Source organism: Carcharhinus amblyrhynchos, chromosome 29 (genome assembly GCF_965287045.1).
Source record: "Carcharhinus amblyrhynchos chromosome 29, sCarAmb.v2.hapA, whole genome shotgun sequence".
NCBI lineage: Eukaryota > Metazoa > Chordata > Chondrichthyes > Carcharhiniformes > Carcharhinidae > Carcharhinus > Carcharhinus amblyrhynchos.
The window spans coordinates 1481519-1494990 of NC_137352.1; the positions used below are offsets into that span (position 1 = coordinate 1481519).

Below are 13472 nucleotides of genomic sequence, written 5' to 3' on the forward strand. Positions count from 1 at the left end.
CCACAGGACTGTCCCAGTGCCAATTCCAGACAAGTATCTTGTTCTTCTTAATCTAATCTGGAAGTAATAATCTATAGCTATTCAAGTGTGACAGTGTCACTGCTGAACCAGGTTACATTCCGACCCGATTCCTCTTTGGGAACGTTGGAGTTTACCTGTGAAATGAGGCAGTGCTCGCACAAATTAACAGACAGCCCCTTCTGTCCTGAATCTATTCGCATTTCCTCTTTGTAAAAACAAAACACAGAAAATAGTCTGAGAACCATCATTATCTGAGAATGAGGAGATTAGTGTTTCAGATACAAACCTAAACTCTGAAAGGTTAATCTACATTTTCTCCTTTTTGACTCGAGTATTTCCAACACGTTCTGTTTCTACTCCTACATTCCCTGGTGGAAATGAATTCCCCGACCTTAGGCCCATGTCTAACAGACTACTCATGCAAAGAGAGAGAGACAAATAGAGAGCTGGAGATACAGGGAGAAGAGGGAATCATCTGAACAGGAAGAGACTTTACTGACATGAATTAATGAGTATTATTTAACTTGAGAAACTTCTGTTAGTTAATCAGAAACTTTGGAATTGCTTTCAATTCAATAATCTAATAACACACAGGCAAGCTTAGAGAGAGGAATGTGCATGTGAAAGTATTTAACAAATAATTCTGATTCATCAGAAATTTGTCTTGGCTAATTGGGAGTGTTTATTCTCGGGTGGGAGGATGGATAATCATGCATCGAAGTCAAATCCAACTCAAATGATTTACAAAGTGATGAGACACCGTGTCTGGAATTCTCCAGCCGTTCACTCCAATGAGGTTCTCTGGTCCTGCTGGCAGTTCACCCACTGCTTCAGGTTTCCCAGAGGGATAGGATGGTTCCATGGGGATTTCTATTGACAGGAGTGGGACCAGATTATCCTGCAGCCTGAGAATATCGAGCTGTCTCCTGCAGCCTAGGAAAACATTGAGGGGAGGCCAGAGAACCTCACCCATTATAACTGGGAGAACAGGAGTGGCTTCATGGATAGCCCTTCATCTCTGAACTACAACATTCAAGTCCTAACCCGGACTTGTTGATTATGAAAGGTGCAGGTAAATGCCACGGTGAGACAGTGGTTAGCACTGCTGTCTCACAGCTCCAGGGGCCTGGGTCACTGTCTGTTTGGAGTTTGCACGTTCTCCCTGTGCCCATGTGGGGTTCCTCCCACAGTTCAAAGATGTATAGGTTAGGTTGATTCGTTATGCTAAATTGCCCATAGTGTCCTGGGATATGTAGGTTAGAGGGATTAGTGGGGTAAATGTGTGGGGTTGTGGGGATAGGGCTGTGGGTGGATGGTTAGCCAGGCAGAGAACTACACTCAACATTGATGGGTAAATCCCACAGTCAACTCTCTGGCACTCACTCCATCTGCTCTTACCCCCCCCCTTCCCTCAATCCTCCAATGCAGCCAGCCTAACCCCTGCCTTCTATATTCAAATAGAATCTCACTTCACTCAATGTCACACTGTACTTCTGATGAGTGAATAGATTTGGTTACAGCTATTGGGCACTTTCCCCATCGTCCTGAGTTAATCTTCCCAATTAGAAGTCTGAACTGTGAGAATGAAAGGGAAGGGATTTGTCTCCATTCGAACTCAACATAATGAGAATGAAAGAGAATGTTTTAGGAAGTTAAACACAATTTTGCAAAGGTGTACTTGTGCATTATGCCAAGTTATGCTGTTAGACCAAATCACTTGTTCGAATTGTATTAAATTCAGTCTGCTCCCACCTCATTCTGATTCCTTCCCAGTTACGCTCTGCTAAGTCTTATCACACTCAAGTCAGATTAAAGTAAAACTTTAAGCTATTCAAAAAGGGAGAATGATAAATCTCGAGGAATTTTGCCACAGCATCATGTGACTGGAATAGAGATCAAGCGAGAGACAGCTACTCGATTCAAACCCACTTCTAAGAATGCGGAGCTGGGGAATAATTGACACTCACTGTGTGAACTTCAGACACAGGGATCTTTCTGTCACTGTTTTCATCAATAAATGTGTTGAATTTCAGTGTTTGAAGTGATGCCAGCAAAGGAGCCGCTGATCCAGCATTTTAATCTGTTTGAAAACTTGTAAGTATTGCAGGCGGATTTAATAGAGAGAGGAAAACAGACAGGCAGCAAGGAGAGAAAGAATGACAAACAGAGAGTGGGAGATGAAGAGAAAGAGGAGAGACAGGCAATTTGAGTTTTGAGAGAAAGGAAAAGAAAGGCAGGGATATAGAATAGAACAAGGAGGAGTGCACAAGATGAAGATTGAGAGCTGAGGAGAGAGGGAGAGAAAGACAGATGGACATAAAAGAGAATGAAGAAGAAGATACTCAGAAAGATACAGGCAAAGAGAGATAGCAGAAAGCAACATAAAGGCTGAGGCAGACAGGACAGAGGGTGACAGATAAAATCAGAAAGCACGTCAGAGAAATACAAGAGTATGAAAAAGAGAGTCAGAGGTAGAAACTGAGAGTGAAAATGGCAGTCTGATGGACTGATGGAGGTAGAGATATAGAAATGTGTGAGATATCGTAGGGGGAATAGAAACAGAGAAAGCTGAGGTCAGAACAGAAAGAAATATACAAAAATATGAAAGAATGAAGACAAGTACAGAGTTGATATTCAGATTCAATTAATATTGATATACAGAAACTTATATTGCAGCACCTTGAAGCAGAGCAGCAGAATGAAATATTCTTTCCCTGGAAACACTGACATCTTGCTGGGAAATGGAATCAATTTTCAGTAAAACTCTTAATTGTTTTTTGCTCCCTGTGCAGCGTTTCTTCAAACATGCAGGAGAAAATGGAATTCACAGAAATCACTTTGGAAGACCACAGGAAGGAGGAGAGTAAGGTAGGAACGGGATCTCAGCTGTTTAAAATGTGAAAACTGTTCACAGAGTCAAAACAGAAAATGTTGTAAAAAAAAGCCTGTCTGGCAGTTCAGAAGAAGGGTCAAATTGGACTTAAAACATAAACTCTGGGTGGAATTTTACAGCCCCTCCTGATTCTCCAATCCCACCGAGGTTAATGGATTTTTGAATGGGTTCACCATATTTTGCAGCCCCATCCCCCATTGTGATTCCATCACCTTTTCCTAAAGTTTAAAGTTTATTTATTAGTGTCACAGGTGGGCTTACATTAACACCGCAATGAGTTACTGCGAAATCTCTCTGCTGAAACTGCCCGATTTGTTGAATTTATCCAGCATTTTCTATTTTTATAAAAGATTTCCAGCAGCAGCAATATTTTCCTTTTATTTTAGAATCCATTTCTAGGTTATTCTAAAAATTGCTCAATGGGCAGGATGAGACAGCCCACCACATCCTGGAGCAGGAGGCCATCTGGAAAATTCCAGTCAATTGGGTCAATCAGCCTGCTGACTGCTCCCTCATTTCCCTCCCTAACTCATCTCAGAGAAAACAATTTGGAGGTTTGAGTCATAGAGTCATAGAAGTTATCAGCATGAAAACAGGCCCTTTGGCCCAACTTGTCCATGCTGTCCTTTTCTTTTAAACCCCTAAGCTAATCCCAGTTGCCCGCATTTGGCCCATATCCCTCTATACCCATCGTACCCATGTAACTATCTAAATGCTCTTTAAAAGACAAAATTGTACCCGCCTCTACTACTACCTGTGGCAGCTCGTTCCAGACACTCACCACTCTCTGTGTGAAAAAATTGCCCCTCTGGACACTTTTGTATCTCTCTCCTCACACCTTAAACCTATGCCCTCTAGTTTTAGACTCCCCTACCTTTGGGAAAAGACATTGACTATCTAGCTGATCTGTGCCCCTCATTATTTTAAAGACCTCTATAGGATCACTTCTCAGCCTCCTACGCTCCAGAGAAAAAAGTCCCAGCCTCTCCTTATAACTCAAACCGTCAAGTCCGGGTAGCATCCTAGTAAATCTTTTCTGCACTCTTTCTTGTTTAATAATATCCTTTCTATAATAGGTTGACCAGAACTGTGCACAATACTCCAAGTGTGGCCTTACCAATGTCTTGTACAACTTCAACAAGACATCCCAACTCCTGTATTCAATGTTCTGACTGATGAAACCAGACATGCAGAATGCCTTCTTCACCACTCTGTCCACCTCTGACTCCACTTTCAAGGAGTTATGAATATGTATCCCTCGATCTCTTTGCTCTGTAACTTTCCCCAATGCCCTACCATTAATTGAGTAAGTCCTGCCCTGATTCAGTCTACCAAAATGCATCACCTCACATTTATCTAAATTAAACTCCATCTGCCACTCGTCAGCTCACTGGCCCAGTTGATCAATATCCCATTGCAATGGGAGATAACTTTCTTCACTGTCCACTATGCCACCAATCTTATTGTCATCCCCAAATTACTTACCATGCCTCCTATATTCTCATCCAAATCATTACTATAAATGACAAATAACAGTGAACCCAGAACTGATCCCAGAGGCACAGTGCTGGTCACAGGCTTCCACCATGAAAAACAACTCTCTACAACCACCTCTGTCTTCTGTCATCAAACCAATTTTGTATCCATTAGCTCCCTCATCCTGGATCCTGTGAGATTTAACCTTATGCAACAACCTACCATGCGGTACCTTGTCAAATGCCTTGCGAAATTCCATGTAGACAACATCAACTGCACCACCCTCATCTACCTTGGATGAATGCAGGGAACTCATTTGCAAGCTGGTAGCATGAAATTCCATGACTTCTCACTTCCATTCCCACCTCTGGAGGAGGTTAAAAGTCTGGCCCAATGTTTTGGGTTCAACTTGGACATTGCTCTCTGTCAAAATCTTTTAATGTCTCAGTGTCATTTCCCCTCTGGTTCCGTTTACAGGTCCTCCCAGCGATGGTTCTTTAATGTCTCCAGCCAGAGACTGAGTGTCACCAGGATATATAGATTCATAGAATCCCTACAGTGCAGAAGGAGGCCATTCAGCCCATCGAGTCTGCACCAACCATAATCCTACTACCCTGTAACGTATTTATCCTGCTAATCCCCTGATACTAGAGTCAATTTAGCATGGCCAATCAACCTAACCCTTTGGACTGTGGGAGGAAACCGGAGCACCCGCAGGAAACCCACGCGGACACGGGGTTGTGCAAACTCCACACAGACAGTGACTTGGAATCAAACCCAAGTCCCCGGTGCTGTGAGGTAGCAGTGCTAACCACTGTGCCGCCTCCATATACATCATCACAGTCAATTTCATTTCTATCTTCATTCATACAAGTCACAGAAAAGTGATTAGACCCTGAATCCTGGCTGCTTCTTTCCCTCTATAACCTTGCAAAGCTGATTACAGCATCCCCAGTCATAGCCATATGATCCCATTATCACCCTTTGGAACTCTGTGAAGTAGCACAGGACGAATAAAGACTAAAACAAAGTCAAACTTTTAAGTGTGGAGAAATTTAGGGAATCACATACTTGTTTTCAGACTGATTTTGTGAATCCAGCGTACCAGCCTGACAGTGGATTGGAAGACCAGGTGGATGAAGGAATTGGAAATTATATGAAAGTTAATACATTGAATGGATCAGGTATGAAGAGCACTGAGCTCCTAACTCAAAGCTTCAAGTCTTAATCAATCTGTAATCTTCCCTGCAGGGAAGCTGATGCTGAAGATGGGAAGGGGAGAATGCTTATGGGGAGAGGATAAGGAGGTGACAGGTTTAGGAGAACGTGGAGTTGGAATGGGAAGAGACTGGGGAAGGGGCAGAGAGGAAGAGACATGGAGAGGTGGATTGGGGAAGAAGGTTGCAAGGATAAGTCGTTTGCTGAAGGTTGTATTTTTAATCTCATCCCAAGTTGCTTGTGGATAAGGAGGCCATTGGCCAGCAAGAATCAGAGATCTGCTCAAGTTCTGCCAGAGAAATTCTGGGAATAAGGTGGAATGACTCTGTTCAGAGGGGTCTGTGCTCCTCACAGTGTGGGTAGTTGATAGAAAAATCATGTGTGCTGGGTGTTTTTGGGGTGGGATGGGGAGATGTTCATTTTTAAACATTGTATTTAATTAACAAATCTCAAATTGACAGATTCTGTGTCACATGACAAAGTATCCAGAATCAGGAAGTCCTGGAAATGCTGAACCTTGTCAAATCCAAGGCCAGAAGTATGGATAAGACCAGGCCTGCTCCTGAGTTTGCAGCTGAAAATTAATTAAAAATATCAGTACCTGACTGAGTTAATATAGAATGACAGTCCATTGTGTTTATGGTAGCGTAGGCAATTAATCCCCATCCAAGCTCCTTCCCCATAACCCTGGAAAATATTCCCTTCCAGTATTTATTCAATTTCCTTTTGACAGTTGAATCTGTTTCCATTGCCCTTTCAGGCAGCCCTTCTAGGTCACAGCAACTCTCGCTGTGTGGAAATAAATCCTTACCTCATCTCTAGTTCATTTTTGAGTTCCAATCACCTAGAATCTGCACTCTCTGGTTACCAAACCTTTTGCCACCAGAAACAGTTTTTCACTATTTACCATTCATGATTTTGAAACCTCAGTGAAATCCCCCCTCAGCTTTCTGTGCTCTGAGAAGAAGTCCTGACTTCTCCAGTCTCTTCACCTAACTCAAGTTCCTCATCCTATTCTGTCAATCTCTTCTGAATCTTATTAAAGTGTGGTATCCTATCAGAATGCAATAATGCAGCTGAGGTCTAATCAGTATTTTAATCAATGTTTATCATAACTCCCTTGTGTTTGAATTCTATCAGCATAACCAAGGATTCCATATACTTTTTAACACTTCTCAACTTGTCCTGACCTCTTCAAATGTTTGTGTACCAATATTTCAAGTTCTTTCTATTCCTGCATCTCATTGAAAATGTTACTGTTTAGTTCAGATTGCCTTTTCTGATTGTCTGTACCAAAATGTATCACTTCCCACTTCTCGGCATTAGATTATATCTACTCATTTTTCCAACCTATTCCCTGCAATTCTGTTACTATCTTTCTCATTGCTTCTTGCAAGTCATTAATATGCATCTAAATGAGCAATGATCTTAGTTTCACAGGAGGTAAAAATCACAACTCTGGGTTTTAGAGCCAATCACACCCATTTGTGGTCAAATAGGGGGTGAAATAGGCGAGTAAATTTAAATGATATTTCAGTGACACCACGGTGAGTCTGGAACAGGCAGTATAAGGCCAGCGTGGAAACAGTTCAAATTAATTCATCAAATGTAAATTAGATAGTTTTTTTAAACAACAGACTTTGGGATTCAGTATCTTAGTAATTTACTGAAACATAAGAACATAAAAACTAGGAGCAGGAGTAGGCCATCTGGCCCCTCGAGCCTGTTCCACCATTCAATAAGATCATGGCTGATCTTTACGTGGACTCAGCTCCACTTATCAGCCTGCTCACCATAACCCTTAATTCCTTTATTGTTCAAAAATTTATCTATCCTTGCCTTAAAAACATTCAATGCTGTAGCCTCAACTGCTTCACTGGGCAGGGAATTCCACAGATTTACAACCCTTTGTGTGAAAAAGTTCCTCCTCAACTCAGTCCTAAATCTGCTTCCCCTTATTTTGAGACTATGCCCCCTAGTTCTAGTTTCACCCGCCAGTGGAAATAACTTCCCTGCTTCTGTCTTATCTATTGCCTTCATAATCTTATATGTTTCTATAAGATCTCCCCTCATTCTTCTGAATTCCAGTGAGTTTACCCCCAATCTACTCAGTCTTTCCTTATAAGTCAACCCTCTCAACTCCAGAATCAACCTAGTGAATCTCTGCACCCCCTCCAGTGCCAGTATATCCTTTCTCAAGTAAGGAGACCAAAACTGTTCACAGTACCCCAGGTGTGACCTCACCAGCACCTTATACAGCTGCAACGTAATCTCACTGTTTTTAAGCTCCATCCCTCTAGCAGTGAAGTGCAAAATTTCATTTGCCTTCTTAATTACCTGCTGCACCTGCAAATCAACTCCTTGAGATTCCTGAACAAGGACACCCATTTGAGATAGGGAGCTGGATTCTCCAACCTTGCCCACAGCTGTGATTCCCCAGTCCTGTTGCAGTGAATGGAGCTCTGACTGAGTGCCAAGTTTTCCATTCTCGTTGGCAGTGATGGCGGGATGTGAACGGCTGGAGAATTCCAGCCCAGACCTGATGAGTGCAGCAAGTTTGGGAGAAACAGATAATTCTGGACCTGTTTCTCAAACTTCTCCACCGCTGGGGGCATTTCCCCACCTCTGAGAGCCTGATGGGCTCATTAAGAAATTGATTGCAATTAATCAGATGGCAAAAGGTGAGCTTTGGTCTTTGTCTGCCCAGCAAGTCTTGTGCTGCTACCAGGGTGAATCTAACATCACCAAACTCTGCTTCTCAAACCCAAAAAAAAGCATCTCACAGTAAACAAATATCCTAAATACATTCCATTGAGGAAGACCCATTTTGATCCATAGTGACTGGAAACATGTGTGTCCAATTCCTGTTCTGTTCTGTTAGCTCACCTCAGGAAGGCAGTCACCACAGGGTCGAAGATTCCAGGGTACCTGTCCTTGATTATATCTAGTCATTGCTGCTCAATTTTGAACATGTCGACAGAGTCAGCCTTGGTTATGATGTTCTTTTGATCAATTTACTGCTTAACATTTCAAAAGGATTCTAATGGCTGGCATGTTTACACCAGACTGATTCAACAAGAGGAAACAGGGGGAATAATGAAATTCCAGGTGTGGACTGTGGATTGGAACTCAGGGAGCTGTTAATATGAATTGATTCTTTCCTTACTCCAGTGAATGGTTCCTGGGAAAGTCTTGCTCGGGGAGCTGGCACAAACCCAGGCCTGATGTGGCTCTTTGTCACAGTGACTGTCATTGTGACCCTGGCTATCGGAGGAAGTCTGATCACCTTCGCTGTCCGTGAGTATTTTGATTATTCAAACAGGAGGTAGAGGGTCTGTGCATGATCTGGGCTGCCTACACAGACAGTGACACCAACTGTTTCTCTCAGTGTCCACATAGGCAGAAACTTCCACTGTTACACCCCTGTATGGTAGGCCTATCTGGACACTCTACTGAAGCTTTTCTCTCCAATATATCTGTAAATGTTGACTGTTCCTCCATCATTATTACAGAAAGTACAGGGAAGTTGCCAATCTCACAAGGATGCCAAAAGAAATAACTTGCATTTTTACAATGCTTTTTACAACTTCAGGACATCCTAAAGGATCTTAGAACTGACCAGTTGCTTTTTAAAGCATAGTTACTGTTGTAATGTAGTCAATTTACACACGGGGAGATTCAGATTCCACAAACAGCAATGAGATAATGACCAGATAATTGTTTTTGTGTAATAAATCAGCAGATCTGGCAGCACCTGTGGAGAGGGAAGAGTCATATGAACTTGAAATTTTAACTCTGTTTCTCTCTCCACAGATACTGGGGAGGTGGTGGCACAGTGGTATTTCACTGGACTTTTCATCTAGAGTCTTAGGGTAATGCTCTGGGGACCTGAGTTTGTAGTGAAATTCAATAAAAATTCAATAAATCCAATTAAAATCTGGAACTAAGAATTTACTGATGACGATGAAACCATTGTCAATTGTCGTAAAAACCCATTTGGTTCATGAATGTCCTATAGGGAAGGAAATCTGCCATCCTTACCCAGTCTGGCCTACATGTGACTCCAGACCCAAAGCAATGTGGTCAACTCTTAGCTGCCCTCTGAAATGGCTTAGCAAAACACTCAGTTCAAGAGCATTAGGATGGGTAATAAATGCTGGCCCAGCCAGCGACACCCTCATCTAATGATTAAAAAGTAACCACTGAGCTTTTCCAGCATTTTCTGCGTTTAGTTCCAATTTCCAGCATCCTCAGTATTATGCTTTTATTACAGTGACTGGTGCCATTGATTGAGGGGTAATTTTTAAAAATTAATCATTGGGAACTAGGTGGCCAGCATTTATTGTTCGTGCCTAATTTCCCTTAAGAAGGTGGTGGTGAGCTGCCTTCTTGAACCACTGCAGTCCCTGTGGTGTAGGTAAACCCATAGAGCAGTTAGAAAGGGAGTTCCAGGGCTTTGACCCAGTGATAGTGATAGCACGGTGATATATTTCCAACTCAGGATGGTCAGGATTCCAGGGAACACTTGCTTATACTTCATTGAAACGTGCCATGGCCACACGGCCGCAGGTTAATGGCTCATTCAAAAGGCACCAATTCTAACAGAGGAACGTTCTCTCAGTATTGTAGAGCGCCAGCCTAGATTTTGTGCTCAAGGTTCAAGAGTCTCAGAATGAGAGTGCCATCCTGCAGATTCTACAAGGTTCCAGACCAATGCATCTTTAACATTCCTTTCCTTTCTAGTTTTCCTGGTTTGCTTGAAAACACCTCAGATGAGTTAGTCCAAATCACTCCTCCAAATCCACAGCCTACTTCCTGGGTCCAAAACTCTACACCATGGCATTGCCGTGTCTAACTCTGAGGAAAGCCTGTTGCTATTGTCAATACACTTGGAATTGCCCTGATACATTCACTTTCTCTTGATAGATTATGTTACTCAAGAGTCATCAGCAAACCATTCTGGGGAAGTGACCACTGTCCAAAACGACAGTAACAAGACTTCTGTCAGCCTCAATATGGCCTCTTCCTTTGTTGTTGCTACTAGCTCCGAGAACATGATTTTCCAGAATCCTAATGAGTCAGCAGTTACTGCACCACCCCAGACCTTGATGCCATCTCCGTGTAAGTACTTCTGTAGGACCATGAGATGTAGGAGCAGAAGGAGGCCATTTGGCCCTTCAAGTCTGCTCCGCCATTCATGGGATCGTGACTAAGCTGATGGCATAATCTTTGTAGAACGCACAAACAAGTGGCCCAGCCAGTCTAATTTTATTTCCCTGCTCACTCTCCCTATCTTTAATATCCTCTTTTTCAAGCAATTATCTAATTCCACTTTCACACAATTCATGGATTTTGTTTTAACAATAAGTTGTGTCAGAGGATTCTACATTCTAACCAATCCCTGAATGACAAGATTATTTGTAAACCCTTCCTGATTTTCTATGATGATGGTAACTTTTCATCCTCACATTTCCCAACCAATGGAAATAGTCCATCATCACTTCCCATCTTACAGCTGCTCATTGTCCAGAAGCTTTTGATCACATTGCCCCCGCAGGCTTCTCAGCTGAAGGGACACAAATCTATTACAGTCACGTGAGGAAGGGTACGAATGACTTCCCATTGCATCACCCCAAGCCTGACCCTAACAGGAGCTGTTGTGAATTTATAAGAATGAAGGAGTTTTATTCAGTAGCTGTGTTTAACCATTTACATACTGATTGGAAAGAAATCAGCCCCTTGGGCTTCCTTGAAATTTAAAACAAAAAGACATTAATTTTTATTGAGTTTAAAAACACATGCATGAGAGATAGAGTGTCAGTGAGGCAAATAGAGCACATATCGAGGACAGGTACAGCACAGGGTTAGTTACAGAGTAAAGCTCTCTTTATACTGTCCCATCAAACACTCCCAGGACAGGTACAGCACGGGGTTAGATACAGAGTAAAGCTCCCTCTGCACTGTCCCCACCAAACACTCCCAGGACAGGTACAGCACGGGGTTAGATACAGAGTAAAGCTCCCTCTACACTGTCCCCATCAAACACTCCCAGGACAGATACAGCACGGGGTTAGATACAGAGTAAAGCTCCCTCTACACTGTCCCCATCAAACACTCCCAGGACAGATACAGCACAGGGTTAGATACAGAGTAAAGCTCTCTCTATACTGTCCCCCATCAAACACTCCCAGGACAGGTACAGCACAGGGTTAGATACAGAGTAAAGCTCCCTCTGCACTGTCCCCATCAAACACTCCCAGGACAGATACAGCATGGAGTTAGATACAGAGTAAAGCTCCCTCTGCACTGTCCCATCAAACACTCCCAGGACAGGTACAGCATGGGGTTAGATACAGAGTAAAGCTCCCTCTACACTGTCCCCCATCAAACACTCCCAGGACAGGTACAGCACAGGGTTAGATACAGAGTAAAGCTCCCTCTACACTGTCCCCCATCAAACACTCCCAGGACAGGTACAGCACAGGGTTAGATACAGAGTAAAGCTCTCTCCACACTGTCCCATCAAACACTCCCAGGACAGGTACAGCACAGGGTTAGATACACGGTAAAGCTCCCTCTGCACTGTCCCCCCATCAAACACTCCCAGGACAGGGACAGCACGGGGTTAGATACAGAGTGAATCTTCCTCTACACTGTCCCCATCAAACAGTCCCAGGACAGGCACAACAGTGGGTTAGATAGAGGACCATCCATCAGACTAGCTGGTCTCATACTCAGGAAAGCGTCTGCATGACGGCCGATCCTAATGATGCGTTGTGATGTGAGATTCTCGTGTTGTTTGGTTGCAGTGCTGCTTGTGGCTATGAGGTGATGCTCTCACCCAGAACATCTTCAATAAAAGCATTTGGCTGAAGCACTGATTCTTTTTTTCTCTGTTTGCAGTGTGTGGTGGGATCTTTCGAAATCCCGAGGGTTCATTTTCCAGTCCCCGTTACCCGGTACAATATCCGGCAAACGTGGTGTGTGTTTGGTGGATTGTGGCAGAGCTGGATCATGTGATCCAATTTAAAATCGACTCAATGAACATTGAAGGGCAGTCACCGTGCCACTTCGATCGGCTGGATCTTCATGAGGAGATAGGGAATGGCCTTCACTCTCACCAGATAGCCAGGTCAGTCTGCCAAGAAAAGAGAGCAGATAGCTTTAAAAACAAGCTCACTGGCAGCTCTCAGTGAATTTGGGGTGATTTTAACTGAGCTTGCTGGGTGGAAATCAGACAGGTGAAATTCTGGCTTTACATCCTGCCCATTGCTCCTGATCCTATTAGCTTCCTCACAAGTGGCTCAAATTAAACCTACCCAAATATCTCAGTAATTCTCCTCAGCTAGTTCCTTATTCTACCAACTCTCCTGTTTGATATTTTGTTTAAAATATTGAGTAGTCTGTAAGTAGATGTCAAGTTTAGAACCTTTCCCTCCCCCTCTTTTTTCTCTCCTGTGTGGTAAATCTCTGTGTGATCTGAGCAGTTTCACACATTTGCTTATTTTTGTTAAGATGCTTCACTCCTTCACCCTGTTATCTGGGCAAATGGATTTTAATACATGCCTGCGTCCTCTCCTAGGTCACATCTCCCTCCCACTGTGAACAACGTGAACATGTGCCCTCTTGTGGTGACAAATGGCATTTTAAAAAACAATAACAAAATCTTTCTGTGCGGACAAGGGTTCTTAGAATTCCTACAGTGTAGGACGAGGCCACTCAGCCTATCAAGTCTGCACCAACAACAATCCCATCCATGTCCTATCCCATAAACCCATGTATTTACTCTGCTAGTCCCCCAGCACTAAGGGTCAATTTAGCACGGCCAACCCAACTAACCCGCACATCTTTGGACTGTGGGAGG

The 13472-nt window shown here is 43.2% G+C and overlaps 1 protein-coding gene across 3 annotated transcripts in view; it reads left to right on the top strand.

The window, feature by feature from the left end:
• Positions 1-13472, top strand: part of mfrp (membrane frizzled-related protein) — a 54269-nt gene continuing 40797 nt past the window's right edge. Inside the window, exons 1-6 of one of the 3 annotated variants that reach the window (XM_080214581.1) lie at positions 4-2115; positions 2814-2889; positions 5472-5574; positions 8780-8905; positions 10535-10729; positions 12512-12740. In XM_080214581.1, the coding sequence (XP_080070707.1) occupies positions 2066-2115; positions 2814-2889; positions 5472-5574; positions 8780-8905; positions 10535-10729; positions 12512-12740 (779 nt within the window). In that variant the 5' untranslated portion in view covers positions 4-2065. Of the gene's footprint in view, positions 2116-2813; positions 2890-5471; positions 5575-8779; positions 8906-10534; positions 10730-12511; positions 12741-13472 lie in introns of those variants that run through there. The other 2 variants (XM_080214582.1, XM_080214584.1) reach the window with 2 other exon arrangements.